This window comes from Mobula hypostoma, chromosome 3 (genome assembly GCF_963921235.1).
Source record: "Mobula hypostoma chromosome 3, sMobHyp1.1, whole genome shotgun sequence".
Classification (NCBI taxonomy): Eukaryota; Metazoa; Chordata; class Chondrichthyes; order Myliobatiformes; family Myliobatidae; genus Mobula; species Mobula hypostoma.
The window spans coordinates 155,808,119-155,832,228 of NC_086099.1; the positions used below are offsets into that span (position 1 = coordinate 155,808,119).

General features: G+C 36.9%; 1 protein-coding gene across 7 annotated transcripts in view; it reads left to right on the plus strand.

Annotated features, from left to right (window-relative positions):
* Nucleotides 1–11,655, plus strand: part of ikzf1 (IKAROS family zinc finger 1 (Ikaros)) — an 83,889-nt gene extending 72,234 nt beyond the window's left edge. For 4 of the 7 annotated variants that reach the window (XM_063043942.1, XM_063043944.1, XM_063043946.1 and 1 more), the window contains 2 exons: nucleotides 2,672–2,803; nucleotides 8,163–11,655. In XM_063043942.1, coding sequence (XP_062900012.1) covers nucleotides 2,672–2,803; nucleotides 8,163–8,887 — 857 coding nt within the window. In that variant the 3' untranslated portion in view covers nucleotides 8,888–11,655. The remainder of the gene's footprint in view (nucleotides 1–2,671; nucleotides 2,804–8,162) is intronic. The other 3 variants (XM_063043947.1, XM_063043948.1, XM_063043949.1) reach the window with 3 other exon arrangements.
* The last annotated feature ends 12,455 nt before the right edge of the window (nucleotides 11,656–24,110 follow it).

The window sequence follows — 24,110 nt, forward strand, 5'->3', positions numbered from 1 at the left end:
CTGGTTGGCAGGAGGCAAAGAGAGGGAATAAAGGGAGCCTTTCTTGGTTGGCTGCCAGTGATTGGCAGTTATCGGTGTTGGAACCACTTCATTTTATGCTATATATTAATGATTTGAATGATGGAATTGAGGGCTTTGTGGCCAAATTTTCAGGTGATACAAAGATAGGTGGAGGAGCAGGTAGCGTTGAGGAAGCAGGGAGGCTGTAAAAGGACTTGGACAGACTGGGAAAATGGGCAAGGAAGTGGCAAATGGAATACAGTGTTGGGATATGTATGGTCATGCACTTTGGTAGAAGGAAAAAAAGTAGAGACTATTTTCTAAACAGGCAGAACATTCAAAAATCAGAGTGCAAAGGGACTTGGGAATCCTTGTGCAGTATTTCCTAAAGGTTAATTTGCAGTGAGGAAGGCAAATACAATGTTAGCATTCATTTCAAGAGGACTAGAATATGAAACCATGGATGTAAAACTGTGGCTTTTTAAGGCACTGGTGACGCCTCACTTGGAGTATTGTGAGCAATTTTGGGCCCTCTTTCTAAGAAAGGATATGCTGGCATAGGAGAGTGTTCAGAGGAGGTTCACGGGAATGATTCCAGGAATGAAACGGTTATTGTATGAGGAGTATTTAATAGCACTTGGCCTGTACTTGCTAAAATTTAGAAAACTGATGGGGGATCACATTGAAACATATTGAACTTTGAAAGAAATAGATGGAGTGGATGTGGCGAGGATGTTTCCTGTAGTGGGGTAGTCTAGGATCAGAGGGCACAGCCTCAGAAATGAGAGATGTCTGTTTAGAATGAAGATAAGGAGGAATTTCATTAGCCAGAGGGTGGTTATTCTGTGAAATGCATTGCTGCAGGTGACTATGGAGGCTAGGTCATTGAGTGTATTTAGGTGGAGGTTGAGAGGTTCTTGATTAGTCAGTGTGTGAAAGGTTACCGGGAGGAGGCAGGAGAATGGGATTGAGAGGGAAAATAGACCAGCCATTATGAAATGGCAGAGCAGACATGATGGGCCAAGTGGTCCAAATCTTCTCCTGTCTCTTATGGTCTAAAATAGCTTAAAATACATGCCTTTCCTTTTGCTTATTAATCTGCAGACCAAGAATCCCTTTTGATTTTAATAAGGTTCGAAGTTCAAAGCAAATTTATTATTAAAATACATACATGTCACCACATACAACCCTGTGATTCATTTTCTTGAGGCAATCACAGTAAAATAAGACTCAGAATAGAATCAATGAAAGGATGCACCCACAGGACAAACCAAAACTAATGTGCAAAACAAAACAACAAACTGTGCAAATACAAAAAGAGAGGAAAAAATAAATAATAATAAATAAGCAATAAATATTGAGAACTTGAGATGTAAAGTCCTTCTGCCAATGGATTGCACCGGAAATTGAACAGCAGATCTTAGTGACAAATAATCACCAGCGGTCATATATTAAACCTTGAATTTCCTGGCTGATAGCTCAGCTTAGAAGTAAAAGATACTGTATTATGAAATTTTGCATCTGCCATGACTATCTACCTAAATGTTCTCCAGTACTCCGAGTTGGAACGCCATATTACGTCTATACAAGATATTGGTGAGGCCACATTTGAAATGTTCTGTGTGATTCTGGCTGACAGGCCACAGGAAGGCTGCGATTAGTTAGTGAGGGTGTGAAAGAATTCCACAAGGATGTTTTCAGTGATAATAAGTCTGATTCTGATTATGGAAGGCATAAGTTCTCAGAAGGGACTGGGTCAGCTGGAATTGTTTTCTCTGCAGTGAAGGGGTCGAAGGTTATAGAGACTTTACACAGAGGCTTGTGGGTGCTTACACAATGCTGCTGGGAGAATGGTAGAAACATATACAATATCAGTATAAGGAGCATTTGGACATACACATGAACAAACAATGAATGGAGGGGAGTAGACCACGTGCGGGCAACTGGCATTAGTGTATATTGGCATCACGGTCGGTGCAGGCAGTGTGAGCTGATGAGCCTGCTCTTCTGCTATACTGCTTTATGTTCAATGTTCCATAAGTGTTTGAATACTAATATACTTGCAGTTCCTTATTTCTTCAAAGTCCTTTCTGCTATTTTGCTCCTCATATTTCAGACTCTATATTGAGGAAGCTAAATTTGTGCAACATCTGAGGCACTGTCAGCAAACTCATCCTGTTCTTTACTGAGTTGCACAATATTCCATAAAGGAGTTCTTCATTTTTTTTTCACTTGTTTTTCCAAATTCAGTAGGAAATGCCTTCATAATAGAGCAAAGGCAGGCTGTTCTGTTTTGCTGAAAATCTTACAAGAACATCACTGAAAAAAATGCAGGAAACATAAAATTGTCTTGTGGACTTTGTTCGGTATTACTGTCCTTAAGTTACTTTAAACTATAAAACACTATCTACTGATCCCCATTAATTATTCTGTAAAATACCATGAAAGTAAACTAGCTAAATGATTGTAGTTTGGACTGGTCCATCATGCAGCAACACACAAAATGCTGGAGGAACTTCACTTCAGTTATAAGATTTAAAAAGCTGAAAGAGCCAATAACAAATTAGAAAGGCAACTAATATTAAATGTAACTCATTAAAAGGGCTGGTGGCATGATGGTGGCCTTTTTGCCTCCGTTTAAAATTGGATTTTCATTTTCTTTGTTTTGTAGTGAAAGAAGAAAGCAAATCACATGAGCTAGCTGAAGGAGTAAGCAAGGTTGGATCAGAAAGAGCTATGGTACTGGACAAACTTGCAAGTAATGTTGCAAAACGTAAAAGTTCAATGCCACAGAAGTTTGTTGGTAAGCATGAGAGAAACAAGTGCAATATTTGTTATATACAATTTCTCACATACAAGCTGTACACCAGTGGGCACTGGTTTACCGTTTGTTATTGACAGAACGTGTAAGTACCATTTTATAATCTGACCTGGCTGAATTTGAAATGGCTTTCTCTCATTTAGCCATTCATTCAAGGCCTAAAAGTCACTTTTAATTTTATGCAGTTCAATATTGACACATAGCTACAATTTTAAATCCTTTATTAATAAGTTCCAACTTATTTTTAAACAATAATATATCAAAAATTCTTTAAAATTTACTTTTATATTTTTGTCTATCAAGTTATCTTTTTAACATGAATCAAGAAAATCAGGTAATGACATGGAAGTTAATTTCTATCTACTTATAGGTGCTAAGTTTGTAATAGTAGTGGCTTGAGTAGGAAAGCTCTGTGAATTTAATATTTAATAACAAAATTTGAATAATATTGAAGTATTCAGAGTAAGGTGAAATATTACTAGTTGTAATGGGAAACCATAAAGGAATTTATGTGATTGACATAATTTTACATAAGACAAAAATTGAAATTCCTTGCTGAGAAAAGTGTAATTCAAAGCACATGCAAATCCTGCAAATATTATCTAGATTTTAGGGGTGGACTGATGGAACCAAGTTAATTCTGGTAATATTCAGTTCTTCTATATATATGAGATGAGTTGCTAATTTTAAAACATTTATTTACTTTGGTTCATGTGTTGTTTGAGTGAAATGGGACCACAAGTCTTTTTACAATCAGAATGGACTGGTCATAATGACATACTGAATGACTGTTAGAGGTACAGTCAACTTAGTAGTTTGCAACTGAAGGCATGATCACCTATGGCAGAGTAAGGAAAAATTGTAATTCAATGTATTTATCAAACTATATTACGTTTTGGTATTTAGTTACGTTTTCTCTGTAGAATTAAACAAGAATGGTCAATTTAATTTTCAATAGCTAATTTTACAATGAAATGCTAAATTAATTTAAATAAGCTTTTTAGTGTTATTCTAGTTTTATGGAACTTCATGTAACTTGACTTGCCCAAAAGTATGATGAATAGGGATTTGATAAGTGATTCACAGTTGCTAAAAGTCTTCTTCAGACAGACCATGGAGATATAATTTAGGTGTTGATTGCCTTCAGTGTCATTGTGGAAACTAGCATTTTGTCAGTTGTTTGGGGAGTATGTCAATGACAATAGATTTGAAAGTGGCATCAAAGATGTGAGAGAATCAATACCAGTATCTTGAAGGGAACTTGGATGGTCAATATTTAGTAGGAATAGGGTGGAGGGAGCAGGAAGTGTCTCCTAGACCAGTTGTGATGATTTTGCAAAAGGCATAAAAACATACAGGAACAGAAACTAGAGAAAAGTATGAGTTTGGGACCAAAGCTGGAAAGTTTTTTTTTATTGAGTCTGTTTAAAGTGTAAGAAGAAATAGGACAGTACAGTCCCATCCTTAGCTGAAAAGAGTACTTCTTATTGGAAGTGTGACTGGATGAAACAGGGAAATATCATTTAAGAAGACAATTTATAGTAAGCAAAAAAAGCAGTGTGTTAATTCTGCAATCTGTGACCCTGGTTGATAGGGCAAAGACGTGGCCTTACTCCATTCATAACTGCTGACGGATATCTAAAGCAGTTAACTGCCCTGTCTGTTAAACTTCATATCTTCAATATTAATACCTAATGATTGAACCTAAAAAAAAGAAGAAAAAACACCGAATTATAGGAAAGATTTCAACAAAATTGAGAGAGTACAGAGAAGATTTACTAGAATGTTACCTGGGTTTCATCTCCTAAGTTATAGAGAAAGGTTGAACAAGTTAGGTCTTTATTCTTTGGAGCATATAAGTTGAGGGGGAATTGATAGAGGTATTTAAAATTATGAGGGGGATAGATAGAGTTGATGTGGATTGGCTTTTTCCATTGAGAGTGAGGGAGATTCAAACAAGAGGACATGAGTTGAGAGTTAAAGGGCGAAAGTCTAGGGGTAACATGAGGGGGAACTTCTTTACTCAGAGAGTGGTAGCTGTGTGGAACAAGCTTCCAGCAGAAGTGGTTGAGGCAGGTTTGATGTTGTCATTTAAAGTTAAATTGGATAGCTATATGGACGGGAAAGGAACGGAAGGTTATGGGCTGAGTGCAGGTCGGCGGTACTAGGTGAGAGTAAGAGTTCAGCAAGGACTAGAAGGGCCGAGATGGCCTGTTTCCATGCTGTAATTGTTATATGGTTATATATGGTATATCTTCATATTCCTTGGGTCCTGAGATGATGTCTGTATGAGGGTAGTGGATAGGATAAGAGAGAGTAATGACTTTAATGGAGGGAAGGACTTTTGTTAACAAGATCAGTAGCTGCAGTAATGTGGGGAGGGGAGGAGAGGATGAATGATTATACAGCTGAGTTTAAAAAATTCGGATTGCTTTATTATTGTCACGTACTAAGATACAATGAAAAGCTTGTATGCATATGGTTCATACAGATGAAATCAAATCAACAAAACAGCTTCAAGCGAAATGATAGATTTTTGCAGTGGTTGATACAAAAGTAGGATTGGAAGGTTGGTGGAGGTTTTGGGGGCGTGAGTTTGGAGGACAACTAAATAAATATTAATAGCTCTCTCTGTGACTGAGACAATATGGAAAGATAGGCCATGGGAGAGGTCAGGATCATACAGGAGTCCGAGAATACAAATTGGAAAGTTGACATGGAGGATTCGTGGGTACAGAACTCCAAGAAAAGTGAACACATTAAGATCACCCAGCTGAGGGAGGAAGATAATAAACACTTGTCCTGAATGGCAGTTTAAAGTGAGAGGCATGGTAGTGGAAAATAATGAGAAGCTGAAGAAAGAGAAAGTACTAGAATAAAGAGCAATGTTGTAAATGAATGACATGAGCCAGATCACCTCCAAGATACTTGGAGTGGTGCAGTGGTTGGAACGTATAGCCATTTAGGAGGAAGTTTTCATCACCTACAGTTCACATTTCCAGCAATGCACACATTTGCAGTAATCTTGTGGTTGGTAAGCAGATTTGTTTTTTAATTCTCAACTAAGCAGGTATATTTGAGAGGTGTACAGAAAAGAGCAGTGATAGCTGCTACACTAGCAAAATCCACTGGATCAACACCAGTAGGATCAGCTGAACTGGAAGGATAACAGAAGGTGAGGGCACTGTAGGCAAGAGAATAGGGTATGTTATTAATGGTTCTGTTAATAAAGAGGCAACATTGGGAGGCATTAAACAGAAGATATATCTGGTCAATAGCAAAGTTTTCTGAATTTAAAATAAAATTGAGATTACCCAATGCAATAGCAGAAATGAACAGGTTAATACACATATAATTCCTGTTTTAGCTATTAAAACAAAAGCATTGAACTGTCTGAAATATCAATTACCTAATTATTAAATGCATCCAAAATTATACAGAAACTATAACCTTTGTTATCAAGGCATAAAGAGCACGCTGTGCAATTTAAACTGAGTATAATTTAACTTATAAGAAAAAAACTGATTAAACTTTAAATTTTGATGCTCCTTGTGCAAAGCTTTACAATGCAAACAAATAGTGGAGATTTGGCTGTGTAACATTCCATGCAGCTTCCCAACTCCCTGCTCAATTAAATCCCTTTGCAATGAGTACTAATTTTACATTTATACATACATAGCCAGATCTGTGTATTGTCAATGCATCTTAAGTAAGCATAAGCACTACCAAAAATGGAAATAGTAATAAACAATAAGACTTCTGAGTTACTAACCTTAAATTTTCTACAAAGATTTAGAAGTAATGAAAATCAAACACAAAAGGCAATTCAACCCATTGTGCATGTTCAGCACTTCAACCAGAAACGTTTCTTAATGCCTTCCATAAATTTAACGCATGTTTTCTTAAAAAGTTGCAATATGACATTTACCTGAGTGCTTCATTTATACAATCTAGGATTACCACAAAGAATAAATCTAGGTTTATGATCCTCAATAAAATCCTAGTGATAATAACTGATTGACTCTGGTTAATAAAATACTTCCATTACTTTCCATAATGACAAATACACACCAGGGCCTAACAATTGGATTATCTGCTTCTTGCTGTGCTAAATTAATGCTATGTTTAATAGTAAAGCCCAGCTGGGTTGGTGGGATTACTGAAAATGTTGAGAAATTAGGATATCCTGGCTTTCAGAATTCATTACTATACAGCTTTTCCCTGTTCCCTACTAGGAACCAACTCAAGTCACTTAAAGGGCACTTTCTATGAAGATGATATATGTGAGGTGAATTTGGAAAATGTCTGGGAACAGGAGGAGAAGGAGAAGGTGGCATTCAGGTCTCCTCATTGAGATACTCCTATATTATTAAATATATGATGCTGCCCTGAGCTCCAAATGATCCCAGGCAATGGGACCATCCCTGTGGGGGTCCTTGTAGTCACACCTGATTCCTGACTTCCTGTGTGTTTTCCTGCTTGTATCACTGTGAGTGAGAAACAGAGGTCATGGGTTGTGGCCTTTTGATCCTTTTTCAGTTTGAAATTCAGTGATGATAGCCACGCACAGTGACAACATGCTGGTAGGGAATGTTACCCACAAGCTGTTAGAGTGAATTGCAATCAGAAGTGGCTTGTCCAATTTCCCAGTGGGGTGGGACCTCAAAATAAAATGCGTGGGGAAAAACTACAGAATCAGTAGAAAATAACTTCTTATGCTTAATTCATGGATTTAAAAAGAATGTAGTTGGGTCAAGTTTCTAAGCGTACAAAGTAAATACATTCTGTTTAATTTTCTGTCCATTTTTGTGGTTTAAATTCCTTACCCATTCCCATCTGCTTATGGCAGATCTCATCATTTCTACTCCTAACACATAACTTTAGTTTGCTTTATCCCTTCACGGCACCTACCTTAGACACCCAGCTGTAAGCTCTATCCTTCCTCCTATTGTACAGTATTTCAGTTTATCCTCCATCATCACTGTACTTATTCCATGGATATATCAATAGCAATTTGGTTTTTCAGTATTCATATTTACTAATCTATGAAGAATGCTCATAAATGGATTTTAACTGGTTTGCCTTTACCACCAACCTTAAAAAATATGGATTTTATTTAGTATAAACATCTGTATTGTAGTTCCCTAGAACACATAATGAATGCCGTTTCCAAATCAACAGTTCAAGCTGACGTTTTTTTTCTTTTCAGACTGAGCAGGTTTCTTTATGGCTTATACAAGTTTTACAGCTGTGGGATCCATTAGTTGTATAGCAGGAAGTCTTACTTATCTAATCCTTGTAAAGTAATACCATATTGGTTGTTCATATGCTAATTACACAGGTGAAAAGACGCTGCAGCTTGGTATTTCAGAGCTTCAGTATGACGCTAATTCAAATTATGAAAAGGAGAATGAGATGATGCAGAATCATGTTTTGGATCAAGCAATTAACAATGCTATCAATTATCTAGGGGCTGAATCCTTGCGTCCACTTGTCCAGACTCCTGCTGGAAGCTCTGAAGTTATACCGGTAATAAACAACATGTACCCTATGCAAAAATCACATTCAGAAACTCTCAGTCATGCTAACAGTGCCACAAGCCAAAATGGTGCAGTTGAAAATCTAATATTTATTTCGCAAGCTAAGTCGCAGTCATCAGAAAGAGAACCGTCTCCAAGCAACAGTTGCCCAGACTCAACAGATACTGAGAGCAATAATGAAGAAAGGAACAACCTTATCTACCTAACTAATCATGTAGCTCCACAGGCAAGAAATGGTTTGCCATTGATAAAAGAAGACCAGAGATCCTATGACATTATGAGAGCAAGTATGGAACCTAATCAAGAAATCTTCAAAGTGATTAGTGGTGATGGAGAACATATGAAAGTTTACAAATGTGAGCATTGCAGAGTTCTTTTCCTGGACCATGTGATGTTTACCATACACATGGGGTGCCATGGATTCCGTGACCCTTTTGAATGCAACATGTGTGGGTACAGAAGTCAGGATAGATATGAATTTGCATCGCATATAACAAGAGGAGAACATTGTTTTCACATGAACTAGTGAACTGTTTCAGACTCCCACTTTGACTTTATTTCATTTTGTGCAATTTCAATTTGCATAAATAATAGGAGGAAAAAGAAAGGAGCAGAAATTCTTGGTGAAATGTTATTTTTATTGAACTCCATTTGCTTCTCTGATCCCAACTGTTTACTGTAAAGTGCAGAGTTTTATACACTGAACAGTTTCATACTACTCCAAAGTAATACATCTGAAAGACAATTCTTGAAATTGTATTTATCATAATATGGCACTTAAATTATTACTTAATGTCTATCATCAATCGAATTGTATATGTGAACAGTTAAGTGGAATCCTCAAATACATGGATACATAAAAGCTTGCATTTTTATTAGTTTCTAAGGTACAGTCCCTGAATTTTTAAACAATTTCAAGCTCTTCAGTTTAGCATTTTTTTAATGGATTGATCAATAGTGTGTGAGTAGTTTAGTGTTGTAAATTGTAGAGTTAGGCACACAAATATTCCTGTTTCTTGATACATATCTTTATGTATATACTTACCAGTTTAAACTTAAATAACATGATACATGTTAAAACTCGGTGATATCTAAGTAGCATCTTGAGTTTCATTGTGTATACAGAATACATACTTAATGACATTGGCTACATTATAAGAAATAATTTCTTTACAAAAATTGTCACTTTTCATTGCTGTTATAAATGTATGTGTTTATTAATGTAAATCTATATTTCAATGCCAATAATGTATGATTTATTTATTACAAAATGTGTGGATTAATCTCCTGGCATTTCTAAATGAGTATTGATTGGATAGTTGTTTCTTAATAGAAAGTTAGAAGTACAATGTAAGTCAAGTTAGAATATCTCAAACTTCAAACTCATCTGGTAGGGTTGACACTGTACACTGAAGATATGTCCAGACCCCATACCTATTTAACATTTCCATTTTGAAGATTTATCCTCTTTTATTGAATCCCGCCATTATTTTATTCTAGGAAATGTTTTTACCTTAATAACTGCATAAATATTCAGTATGTCTCAATTTCTCCTGACCTCTTTATTGCTCTTTGGGTAATGATTTTGCTGTTGCATTACTTGTTACCAAATCAACTACCCATTGGAAATGATTGTCTCAATTTATCTTCACAAAACTCCAAAAGTTCTGAATCTTTTATCACATTACTTCTGAATCTATTTTGCTCAGTTCAGAGAAACCATAAAATATCTATTTGTTTTCTCTAAAGTCTCCTATTATTGATGGAATTATGTAACTATTAAACATAGTATAGCTAGATGTCAGGAGGCTATACAAGGTTATTGACCAATAATAATTCATGTGATCAGAGATCACTTGTAGCTTGAAAAAACTATATGAATGGACTTGAAGTAGACAGTTGGGAAAATGGGACTTTTTCCAAGTTGTCAGAATGGAATCACTGCAGTAATCACTGGAGTGCCACAATCTACCTGCAATCTATATTAATCACTTAGAAAGGACAGAGTACAATGCTTTCAAGTTTGGTTATGGTATCAATTTCACTGATAAATTGACCTGTGAGCAAGATGCACATAATCTGAAAAGGGATATACTCTAGATAGAATGTTTGCAGGCATGAAGACAACAGATGGAGCATAATGCTGGGAAATGTTAAATTATTTCTTTTGGTTGGATCAACAAAAGTAACTGAATACTTTTAAACTTTGGGAGACTACTCAGGGATGCGTGAACCACAGAGATTAACGAACAAAATCAAGAACACATTTGGAGAGGCAAATACTATTTTGCATTAATTGCAAAGGTTGTAGTAGAAGATTAAGTGATACACAACCTCTCCTTTACTACTGCAGATGTTTGGTTCACCCAATTGATTACCAGGATGAGAAGGTTTTCCGATATAGAGAAGTGTAGTAGTCTCATCCTCTACACAAAGTATTTTCCATTTTCTCTATTTACTACTTTCTACCTCTAATCCATTGCTAGGGGGAAAAAACTAGCCATCAGATGCATTATGTCTTTTCCATTTTACATCCATAATATTAAAATGCAATGCATTCATTGTTAAATTATGGAAACATATATTAAGCTGATTCTATTCCCTAATATTATGTATTTACAACTGGTAATCCACTTCTGGTAGTTCTGAAGTCTGTATATTTTTGAGATACATTCTATTGATGAGAAAAATGCTACAACATATAATTATGGCATAAAAGTTCTTACATGCCATTTTGACATCATCAAAAATGTAAAAATCAAGGTTTGCTGTTTAAATCAATCCTAAAATGTTTCTACTACCCATTACAAATCAGCCATGCTCTAATTGCTTAGATTCAAGGTACTTCTGCTTCTGTGTTCCTCTTCAAAAATTGTTCTTTCAAATGTAATGCAGAAAATTTCTAATATTTGAAGTTTTACATGTTGTTATAAGAGTCCTAGATTTGTTGGATTTTTATTGTATTCAATAATTCTACCATGAAGCTATCAAAAAATACAAAAAAAGTTTGTTTCATAATGTACATGTGTTCTTTGAAAGAAGACAAATACTTTTTTTTTCAAAACCCAGGTTATTTTGGTACAAAGTACACACCAAGCATTTACATTTTAAAATACAGTATGATAACTTCATGCTTACGCAGTTTGTTAATCACTTTTAAGAGATAAGGTTGACAGAAATGTAATGTTTCATTTTTCAAGTTTGTTTAGAGATTGTATTATAGTGGTCATTTTTATCTATGAAAAAGTAGACCTTGTCTAAAGGAAGATAATTAAAAATTATAAAATCTTTGAAGTGTCTATCATGCGTTGTGAAATACTAAGGCAACCTATGTAAAATTCTATGCCTAATTATACAGTATTCATACTTATATTTTGATTTCTGTGGATAGATTCATAATGTTGAGAAATTATCAATGTCATTCACTCGGCAAAGTGGATTCACAGCACCCTATTGCAACTTCTCATTGCCATTATTTGAGAAAGCCACTGGTAGCTGACAAGAGAAGATTCCATTTCATTTTAAGTATAAATTTAAAAGATGATTTTAATTCAGTTATAATTCTCTGGGAGACTAATTCACCAATGTCCCACTGCCCATTTAGCTTTCCATGTTAAGCTGCTTTGAGAAGGTATATCCAAAAGAACAAGTGGCATTTTTCTTTAAGTTTGTAGATTGATTGGTGCCCACATAATATTCTGGCTATTCAGCTGAAAAATGATATCATGGCAACTGTCCCACCAGAACAGCATAACAGAAGAAAGGCAGTCTGCATCTTCTATCTAGAGTTTCCAAGCCATTGCAGATGTTGGAAATCTGAAGTTTAAATTAAAAGCTGGAAAAACTCAGCAGATCAGGCTACACCAGTGAGTTGAGAAATAGTTAATGTTTCAGGTCAAAGAACTTCATCAGTTAAGAGGAAGGGAGAGAACATTTTACTCTATATGGAATTTCCAAGAAATGTATGTCACTAAAAACTCTGCCTTTATTTACCCTGCAGTGGGGACGGAGGGATGAGGGCAGGTACCGGGACGTTCCTTTGCCTAATGAATAGCAACAGGGTATCACAGCAAAGGATTCTCATCCATCAAGGAAAGGAGAATCCAGCCATCTGGTTCTGACTGATGTAATGGCAAATCAGTTTCAGATCCAGCCTCATGATGAAGCTTAATCTTGCTGTAATTCTTTAGTATTTCAACTGTAGAATAATTTTCTATGATCTGGAACAGGTTCGGTTTGGTGAAGGACCTGCAACTCACGGTAAAGATCAGAACAATGAACCACCAATTTTATGCCATCTTAAATAAGTTGAAAAATACATAAGCCTTGCGCGTATAAGGATGCACTCGTTTACATCAATGTCTTCTGCCGCAGAAATGTAGCAGTGAGGTTTATCTATACCAAACTCACTACCTTAAATATTAAAGTATTTTGGAAGGTGATCAAAAGTTCTAATTAAACTCGGCTGACAATCACAATCTCCACTACTCACTTTCTTGAAATCCTAGACTATTTGTGTGTTGGATCCTTGGACTGAAGAGGTGTGGATGATGAGATGGGGCAAGTTTTAATTAGTGAAGATTCATCTTTCACAAAAATGATAGAATTCTTAATAAACTAAAGAGTAGTTTTGTATTGGTCTTTCTAATTACTGACCTTACTGGTTCCATCAGCTGGCTCTTAGGCTGTTCCCTATTTGAATTTAGTTTTTTTGCACCTGAACTCTTTTTAATTTTGGTATCTTCATTAAAAACAGCATTTTGGTAGTAGTGGGGTATGTTTAAATGAATGAGTGATCTTTGGTAATGGACAAGCTACATCAACTTGATCATTAGAGGCAACGAGATTTTATCATGTTCATGGATTGTATCCATTTGGTCAATATGTTTATGAAACCTGAATTTGTCACAAACGGTAGAACATAAATCAAGCATGAATTTCAACTAAATGTCATTTCCTTTTGGTCTATTGCTGAAAGTTTATGGGCAAGACATATATCCTTAGACACTATTTCAACAAATATTTTGTCAGCTGTAAAGGCCTTTGTGTTGTCCTAAAGTCTTGAAATGTATAATACAGATTAATGTATTTTTCTAAATGTATAGAAGGCAGTCATATAAAAGTAGCAGAGATTGTGAAAAAGTCTCCTATTTCGTGTCTTAACTCAAAAGGCCAATGAAATCCTGAGGAATTTCAGCTTCTGTTCCAGAGGATTCCAAAGATTTCAACATTTTATGTCCTTATTGCAAGGGAGACCATTTGGTCCATTAATTCTATGTCAACTCTCAGAACAATCCAATTAGTCATCTTCCAAAAATTATTTCTATGCTGTCTTATCTCTCACATGCCCATTGACTCTCTCAGATTTTTCTGCCATCTACCTACATAAGGAGTAATTATCACAGTCTTTAAGCTACCTCCTAACAAATAATTGGCCTGTGAGAAGAAATTAGTGCATCCAGGGAAAATCCGCGTGGTCAGAGGAGAATATGTGGATTCCATGCTGGTTGTACCAGAGACCAGGATTGAACCCAGGTCACTAGAACTCCAAAGCAGTTCTACCTGCTGCACCACTGTGCCACTTCGTTCTCCTGAATAAGCTCATGGTATTTTATTGAAGATAATGTGATCTATCAAACAATCTAAAAATGAATAATATGCACGAAATACACTGGCTGAATTTTAATTGTATTTCACTTACATTTTCTACTTTGTTTAATTATTATCAGTTTTAGGACATAATGAAAAACCCATTTAAATTGATCCAAAATGAATTCACTGACAATTTCTCTTAAATGAGCACAGGTACGCTATATATTTTTCAGCTTTCTTATCTCTTACTCCCAACACTATGCCTTTGCCTTTACTTTAAATATAAAAAAGTGTCTACTTGATATAAATTTATTCTCTGACCACACAAAATGCAAGTTTCAGTAGTAGTTTCCATCCTGTGGTGGTTAATTTTGGGGTGTGGGCCTACACCCAGGGTAATGCAACAAGCAAATTCACTCATTCCAACAGTATATTTGTATGCTTAGACAGTGAGGCTGGGAACTTCTATATTTTTTCTCAAAAAAGCATAACGCATCAAAGATTATATCCCAAAATGACTGTGTTTCTACTGCCCAGTGGGCAAACGGCTGGTATGAAATCAGTGAGCCTCCGTGCATTAAGGAATGGAATTACCACTTCCATTTGATGGTCTTACGCTGAAGTAATAAATATATGTGCAAACTAAAAATACGCTAATTTTCAACACAAAGTTTTTTTTCATTGCCTTATTTGGCCCAATTTGAATTAGATAAATTGAGGATATTAAATACCGAGTCAGCACAGAACCTGAGTGTAATGACGGTTTAAACTATATTCTCAACAAAAATAATGGGATAAGGCTTCCAATGTATATATTTGTCTGCCTTCACAGCAAAAAGAGCTTACAGATAGCTTCTCCAATTCCAGGAAAGAAAGTAATAGATATAAAGTTAGCTCATCTGTGGTAAAGATCTACGAATTGTTTGATTTTTCTATTATTTAATGAACTTTACATTAGTTTGAATCCAGAGACAGGAAATTGTTATTTAGAAATATATTCTGTATGTTCTGTCATATGCAAAGAGGAAAGAAACATTCTCCAGCTTTATCTACTGACACCATACATGACAAGTATGATTAAGATCTACACTACTGCTGTTACTGACTGGAAGTCACACATAGCAGCACCTTCCTGTCCCTCAGGGCTGAATAGAAAGTTCTGCTTTGTGAGTTAAAAAAAAACAAGTAAAAAGTTACAGAAGCAGTAGAAGCTAAGGTGGCAGAGTAAGGAAGTTGAGCTGAGGCAAATGGGCCATTCGGGATGAGGCCAAGCAGATGGTCAGGTTTTTCACTTGAGAAAACGGGAAGCAGATGCATCACAGCTTCTTTCAGTGCATAACTGGAAACAACCCAGTCACTGAGAACATTTGCATAAGGGGATAATCTAGTACACAAATTGTCCCTTTCATATTCACCATGGATTTAAGCAAAATTGGCTGCTTTCACTTCTTATGTTAAACATTTCTGCCCATTGTTCAGCGTTTAGACTCTGTGTTTTCACGTGTCTTTGTACATGAAGTAGAACACCTGACCACGGGAGTACACTTTTTAGTCAACTCATCGGAGTACTGGATTCTGTTTGAGTTATTTTCAAGTGTTAAGCAGGCCTACTGAAGTAAGACTGAAAAAAAATTAACCAACAAAGGAGAGTGTCATTTCCAGTAATGGGGAAGGAGATGTAACACCCTGTTCTTGTCTTTCTGCTGGATCATGTATTTTTTCTCTCTGCGGAAAAAAGGAAGAAAGGAGAAGAATGTTTTCCTTTGCTTCTTCTTTTTGTTCCCAAAATTGCTTGCCTCATTTCCTCTGTTTACAAATTTACCCGTTTGTAAAAGAAATTCAAAATCAAGCTCCCTGTTTCCATTTTCAATTTCATAAAGTGTCTGATCTTTTTAGCAGTGAGCATTATTGGTGTCTTAAATGTAACTGTAACTAAAATTCAATTTTTAAACATCAATAACAAAGGAAAATGACAACTTTGAATCCTAAGTAGAGTAACTAGTGGCATATTATTTCTATCCATTTGGTTTATTCAGTAGATCCAGTGAGGACATTGTATCAGTATCTAAACTGAGCACATAGAAAGCAAGTGCATGGCAATCAACGTGTATGAAAAATACTGGTGCCCTAGGAGAGGAATGATGAAATGGGTTTTGTGGAGGATATAAAAATGAAGATTTATGCATAGATTTATAAGAAATATAATTCATGTAGCTTGTAACAAGGAACTGGGGATAATTGTGCATGCAGAGTGCCTAATCTTTCCATAAACTTAAGTGCAGATATGCAAAAATCTTGGAGAAATGGCATAAATTAGCAGTAGTCAGTTATGTGATACTACTGATCTTTCATCGGAAAATTCCAGCTCTTTATTTTTGACAGTTAACAAAGCCAGAGGAATATAAGGAAATTCAGAATCAGAGGACTGATGTGCAGGAGGGGTTTGACGTGATGGCAGAGATGAAGATGAACAGAACAATGAGATATTTATTGACTCTGAAGGAAGGAATGAAGACTTAGAATAAGAGGCATTTAAAATGATGTAGCATGTATGCACCCAATCGCATTGTATCACATGGAGAGTTAGTATCTGATGGTTGAAACTCATAAACATTAGAAAAAAATCAATTAAAATTTTCAATAGTGATTTAAGGATGGATTTATGAAAATCACTAAGGCAGGAATGCAGCTTACAGGTGAATAGTAACTTATGAACGTATTTGATGCAAGTTCATTCCACTGTTGTGCATCATTTATGTGAATGTTTTGGATGAGAACATGGCTGGCAAATTTGCAGATGACACTAAAGCTGGTGATATAGTAAAGAAGGTTATCTAAGATTATAATGGATTTTGATTAACTGGGTCAGTGGGCTGAAGAATGGCAGATGGAGTTTAATTCAGGTAAATGTGAGGTGCTGCATTTTGGTAAGACAACCCAAGGGCAAACTTGTACTGTAAATGGTGGGGCCCTGGGGTGCTACAGTGGTGTAGTGTTTAGCACAGTACAGTGTTTAACAGCATGGGGCATTGGAGCTCAGAATTCAATTCCAGTGCCACCTGTAAGGAGTTTGTGTGCTCTCCCCGTGACTGTATGGGTTCCCTCCGGGTGCTTTAGTTTCCTCCCACAGTTCAAAGACGTACCGGTTAGTAGGTTAATTTGTCTTGTGATTAGGCTAGGGTTAAACAGGTGGGTTGCAGGGCAGTGTGGCTCATTAGGTCAGAAGGGCCTTTTACACGCTGTATCCCTAAATTTTAAAACATAAATAACTAAACAGAGAACTAAGGGTGCAAGAACACAGTTCCTTGAAAGTGGCAACACAGCTCGACAGGTGGTGAAAATGCTCTTGGCACGTTTGCCTTCCCCAGTTCGAATACTAAGTATGGGAAATGAGTCATCATGTTACAACTGTACAAGCCATTAGTAAGGCTATATTTGAAGTATTGTGTGCATTTGAGGTCTCCCTGCTTCAGAAAGGATGTTATTAAAATGGAGAGAGTACAAAGTGGATTGAGAAGGATGTTACTAGGGCTGGAGAGCTTAGGTTATAAGTAGAAGCTGAACAGGCCATGATTTTTTTCTCTCTAGGGTGAAGAAGGCTGATTGACCTTGGAGAGATTTATGAAATCATAAGGGGCTTTGATAAGGTGAATAATCATCTCCCCAGAGTTGGGAAATGAGACTTAAAATGAGAGAATAAAGATTTAAAAAGGGCCTGAGAGGGAAGTTTTTCACACAGAAGGGGTTGAGTATATGGAACAATCTGCCAGAGGAAGTGGCAGAGGTGTGTACAATTATGACATTTAAAATGCATTTGATAGTTACATGGATAGAAATGCTGTTGACAGGCAAATACGACGAGCTCAGTTAGGCAATTTGGTGGGCACCAACAAGTTAGACCAAAAGGCCGGTTTCCATGTCAATGACTCTATGTCTCTAATAAGATAAAGGCCTGGATAATTATTTCAGTCTAATGGCTGAGCCAGCAGCAATACCAAGTTTCATATTTTGTAGCAAAGGATCACATTCTAATGTAGTAAACTACAGGCTACTATGACTCTGAGATCTTAGGATCCCTTCAGATCCTGCCTCTAGTGCAGCCTCAGTTTTAATTCCATCAACTGTCTAGGGCATTGAGATTAGGTGTCACTACAATCACAGCACAAATTCCTAATTTCTCTTTTCTAACTGGAGACTTCATAAATAAATTGAGAAGTCAGAAGCAGATTTATTATCACTGAGATATGATGTGAAATCTGTTATTTTGTGGCAGCAGCAAGGCACGAAGACATAAAAACCTATAAATTGCAGAAATAAATAAACTGTGAGAGCAAAGGAATAATGAGGCAGTGCTTATTGGCTCATGGACCATTCAGAAATCTGATGGCAGAGGGGAAAATGTGATTCCTAAATTGCTGAGTGCTGGTTTTCTAGCTCCTGTGCCTCCTCCCTGAAGGTCGTAATGAGAAGAGAGCAAGTCACAAATGGTGAGAGTCTGATGTCTAATGAACTGTCCTACTGCAATGTAATTCGCTGCTCGACTTTCCAAAGCAGTAGTGCAGGATATAGGACACGTGGTGCATTCTTTCAACCACCGTTATTAGATATCTCTTCATAACGTGAGAGCTTTGCTATACCTTGTGATGGTGTAAGGAAGGCTAAAGTTTCCCCAAGGATGATGACGGTTGTGCCTGAAGTTGGTATGATTGACATGTTAAGCTATAAGAATAGAACATATACAGAAAGACTTAAAAGTATTGTCATGAAGAAAATTACAATGGAGAAATGCCTATAAACACACAGTATAATTGCCAAACAGCAGGAGTATGGTTTGGCTCTCTAGCTCAAAATCCTTTCCATTAGTGATTCATAGCTGAGCAAATATACTTCAACAAAAACATCTTAAACACTGACTTGACAAACCAATCAGCCCAGCAAAGTTCTCATAGTTCAGTTACAATTAATAAGATATACTGTATGTAACAAATGTATTTCCAGTGTTAGGTTTAATCTTTTGCTGTTTGAAATTTCATTTACTGTTTACAGTATATGATTCAGCAAATATATAATGAAACATGTTTGGATGCCTTGATTAATAAAAAAAAAGCATGAACTTCATTAAAACCAATGAAAATGCATTTACTGATCAGATATAAACAGGTCTGAAAGTCAGACAATTCATAAGTGATAAGTGTTTTGCTCAGAGGGCCAGTGATCAACTGGGAGGTGGGTATTACGTTTTGCTGCAAAATTTTATGTCAATCAAAAGCTTGCAAAGAAGTTTGAGTTAGAATGTCTGATAACCATCAAATTGTAAAGGTGCTACTTGAAGATGATTTTCACTTCACACACACTTTGTCTATCTTGAAGTATTCTGCTGTCCCTACCTTACAAGCATTTGTTTCAAACTAAACATAAGACACAATATGAAGATATTAGACCCTGCTTATGTTGCATTCTAACACTACTGCAAGATTTTATACCAGCTTAATGTATTATTTATTCTGCCTTCAAGAATAGTCTTCCTGTACAGGAGAAAGTAGCTTTGAAGCAATCCTTCAAATGTTCAATGTCTAACTCAGCAATACAACGTTTACCTTATTTCAACTCAACAAACCATATCATGGCAAGAAATTTCAAGCAAAGGCTTCTCTTTGTACACAATTCATTAAAATGCTTAAAATACTTAACCTTGGTCTCCCTAGTCCATTTCAACTCATCTGTGACCTTAAACACATTAAGTCTAGACTGGGGGCTAGCTTCCTTATATATTCTGATGAGGCACAGCTTGATTTTTCTCTTCTACTTTTGTTGCTGATATCCAGTCTTGAATTGGTCACAGATCCATAGAGACCTACAGTATAGAAACAGACCCTTTGATCCAATTCATCCGTGCTGACTAAGATGACAATCTGAGCTAGTCCCACTTACATGTACTTACCTTTTCAGAATCATAATCAGACTTAATATCACTGACATATGTAGTGAAATTTGTTGTTCTGCATCAAAAATAACTTCCTCTCTGACAGTAATAATAAGAAGGCATGGGTGATGGGAGTTCTTAGGATGCAGAAGTGGGCTAAGAAGTGGCAGATGGAGTTCAACCTGGAGAAGTGTGAGGTGGTACACTTTGGAAGGACAAACTCCAGGGCAGAGTACAAAGTAAATAGCAGGATACTTGGTAGTGTGGAGGAGCGGAGGGATCTGGGGGTACATGTCCACAGATCCCTGAAAGTTGCCTCACAGATAGAGAGGGTAGTTAAGAAATTTTATGGAGTGTTAGCCTTCATAAGTCGAGGGACAGCGTTTAAGAGTCACGAGGTAATGATGCAGCTCTATAAAACTCTGGTTAGGCCACACTTGGAGTACTGTGTCCAGTTCTGGTTGCCTCTCTATAGGAAGGATGTGGAAGCATTAGAAAAGGTACAGAAGAGATTTACCAGGATGCTGCCTGGTTTAGAGAGTATGGATTATGATCAGAGATTAAGGGAGCTAGGGCTTTACTCTTTGGAGAGAAGGAGGATGAGAGGAGACATGATAGAGATGTACAAGATATTAAGAGGAATAGACAGAGTGGACCGCCAGTGCCTCTTCCCCAGGGCACCACTGCTCAGTACAAGAGGACATGGCTTTAAGGTAAAGGGTGGAAAGTTCAGGGGGGATATTACAGGAAGATATTTTACTCAGAGAGTGGTTGGTGCGTGGAATGCACTGCCTGAGTCAATGGTGGAGGCAGATACACTAGTGAAATTTAAGAGACTAGTAGACAGGTATATGGAGGAATTTAAGGTGGGACGTTATATGGGAGGCAGGGCTTAAGGGTCGGCACAACATTGTGGGCTGAAGGGCCTGTACTGTGCTGTACTATTCTATGTTCTTTGTTAATGATGCCTTTTTGAGGCATTGCCTTTTGAAGATGTCCTTGATGCTCAGGAGGCTGGTGCCCATGTTGGAGCTGGCTTTTGTATCTATGTATCTGACAAAATGCTTTTTTAATATCTTACAGCACAGCTCTGGTAGCTTGTTCTATATAACCACCGTGCTCTCTGTGTGAAAAGGATTTCCCACAGGTCACTTTTAAATTTTTCCCTCTCACCAGAAATCTATGTCTTCTGCTTTTAGGCTTCCCTCCCTGGATACATGGACTGTGATCAACAACTTTATTTATGCTGCAATAAGGTCATCCCTCAGTTCCCTATTTGCCAGGCAAAAGTTCTAACCTATCCAGCTTCTGTTTATAACTCAAGCCTTCCAGTCCAAGTAACATCTTTATGATTTTTTCCTGCACTCTTTCCCTTCTTAAAAACATCATCATAGAATGGGGTGACCAGATCTGTGCACAATGCTCCAAGTAAGTTGCACCAATGTTTTGTACAATTGTAACATAACATCTGAACTCATGATAAAGATGATTATACTGAATGTCTGTTGTCACTTTCAGGAGATCGTTTGTACTTGTATCCCTAGGTCTCTCTGATCTACAATACTCCCTGGACCATGCCATTGAATGGACAATACCTGTCTTAACTTAGACCAAAATGCAGCACCTTGCCCTTGTCCGAGTTAAATTCTACCTTCCATTCCACCACCTTCCCCAGTTCATTAGATCCTGTTACAATCATAGATAGCAGTCTTCACTGTCCACTATACCACAAATCATTATTTCATCTGCAGACTCATTCAACATGTTAATGACGTTGTCACCCGAAAATTTAAATATGGTGTTGATTACTGTACAACTGCTAAGAGTGGAACATTATTGATCACTGTACACTCTACTGATAGTGGAACAGTATTGATCATTGTACACACTGATGATAGTGGAACAGTATTGATCACTGTACACACTGATAGTGGAACAGTATTGATCACTGTACATACTGATAGTGGAACAGTATTGATCACTGTGACCACTGATAGTGGAACAGTACTGATCACTGTATACACTGCTTGTAGTGGAATGGTATTGATCACTGTACACACTGCTGATTGTGGAATACTATTGATCACTGTACACACTACTGATGGTGGAACAGTAGTGATCACAGTACAAACTACTGAGAGTGGAACAGTAGTGATCACAGTACAAACTACTGAGAGTGGAACAGTAGTGATCATAGTACAAACTACTGAGAGTGGAACAGTATTGGTCACTGTGTACACTGATAGTGGAACAGTAATGATCACTGTACACACTGCTAAGAGTGGATCTGTATTGATCACTGTGCACACTGATAGTGGAACAGTATTGATCAGTGAGTACACTGATAGTGGTACAGTATTGATCACTGTACACACTGCTGATTGTGGAACAGTATTGATCACTGCACACAGTGATAGTGAAACAGTATTGATCACTGTGAACACTGCTGATAGGGGAACAGCCTCTCCCAATATGAATTTGAAAGTTACTGTCTCATGCCTTCAAATTTTGTCTTTCTCTGGTTTAGGATTCTAATTTGTGAACCAGTCCTACCTTCCTCTATAACTATAGAATTATGATTATTGGCCCTAAAGTGATTGCCCACTGACACTTCTGTCAATTTCAGCTTCAAGGTTGTGAAGATCTTTCTACAGAATCCAGATTCTTCCAAACAGTTCCTCACTCAATATCTGATGTTGAGCCAGGTGTTTACAACTTCAGTACCTCATTGGATCCTAAGTTGGGTTACAAACCACATATTACAGCCCTCATAAGCATTTCTACAGCATCACCCAGGTCACTCTGCATGGGACTTTTAAAAATAGTTTTCATGTCTTTGCCACCACTAAACTTTGCCATGTTAATGCTCTGCAGGGTAGGCATCCCATCTTTCACATTATATTAACTTCAGTCCTTGTAACACTCACCACAGGAAATTCTACTCAACCATCATTCTTCTCCATAATGGTTCATTTCAACAATACTATTACTGGTGAAAGAATTGAAAGGAAGAAGTGAATGATTGTGTTGTGGAAATAATATTAATCATGCTTTTCACAAGTAAATTCCTCTCTATGATGAAAGGAAGAAAGTCAATGGCCAGAATTAAAATTGAAATGATGAGAAATTCAAAGTTTTCTAACATATTAACATTATGGCAACCCAATCATTGAGACTAATTTGTTAACTGTGTTGCTTTTTCCTCTTGCAATAGATTGTAATTGATGGAAAATCGCTTGAGACAATATTAAAAGCTGTTCAATGACTATAATCCCAGTAGACCATTAAGTACTTAGTTCTGCTCAGGGTGAAATAGAATAAAGAGTATCCAAATAACTTAACCCACTCTTCATATCTTCAGCTGAAAATGTCACCATAGGCTTGAGTCATAATAGGACAATTATTCCTGCCTAAAATCTTAAATCCTAAAGATTCTATACATGAAAACTATTTTAATTATGCATTATTGCATTACTCTGAATGGATGTACAATATATTAAAATAGGTTCAAAAGTACTATTTCACAGAGGGAACATGCATTTTACTACAGTTGCACAAAATGAGCATCTCCATTAAAGTGAATCCTGCAGTACCATATGTTACTAAAAATTCAATAAACTGCAACAATGGTACCCAGGATGATGTAGAAATACACTCACAGGTAGAACTAAAGTGGGATTGGTATATTAATATGTAACCTCAGGTTCGGCTAGCAGCTTACTCTAGGGAAAGACAGCCCCCAGCCCAGCCAAACTTAAGAAATCTTGTTTGGGTGGATGCTGTGAGATGTGTTCCCCTGTTACAAATTCAGTAATCACAAAATAACAAACAGTACACAATATGCAATTAAATGATTTAAATGATTGAGCTTTATAATTCCTAATTAGAGAATAGGGTTAGTAAAGAAACAGACAAAAAAAAGAAAAAGGGCCTATTCTCATGAAACAGTCTATTTTGCAACGTTGGAGCTCACGGTTTTCCCGTCGATTCATTCTCCCTCGAGTTTCTCCCCAGGCGTCGACTCCCAACCCCATTCCTAGTCCACTCCGTCCTGCAGTCTATGACCTCCTCATTCTGGCATCTTCTCTCTCCATCTTCTGCCGAACGAAGCCTGTGAATCCCTTCTCTCAGCCCCACAAGAAAAAAAAGCAACATGCCTCTCATTGGATGGCACACATTCCAAAGCCCCCATTATAGAAACATAGAAAATAGGTGCAGGAGTAGGCCATTCGGC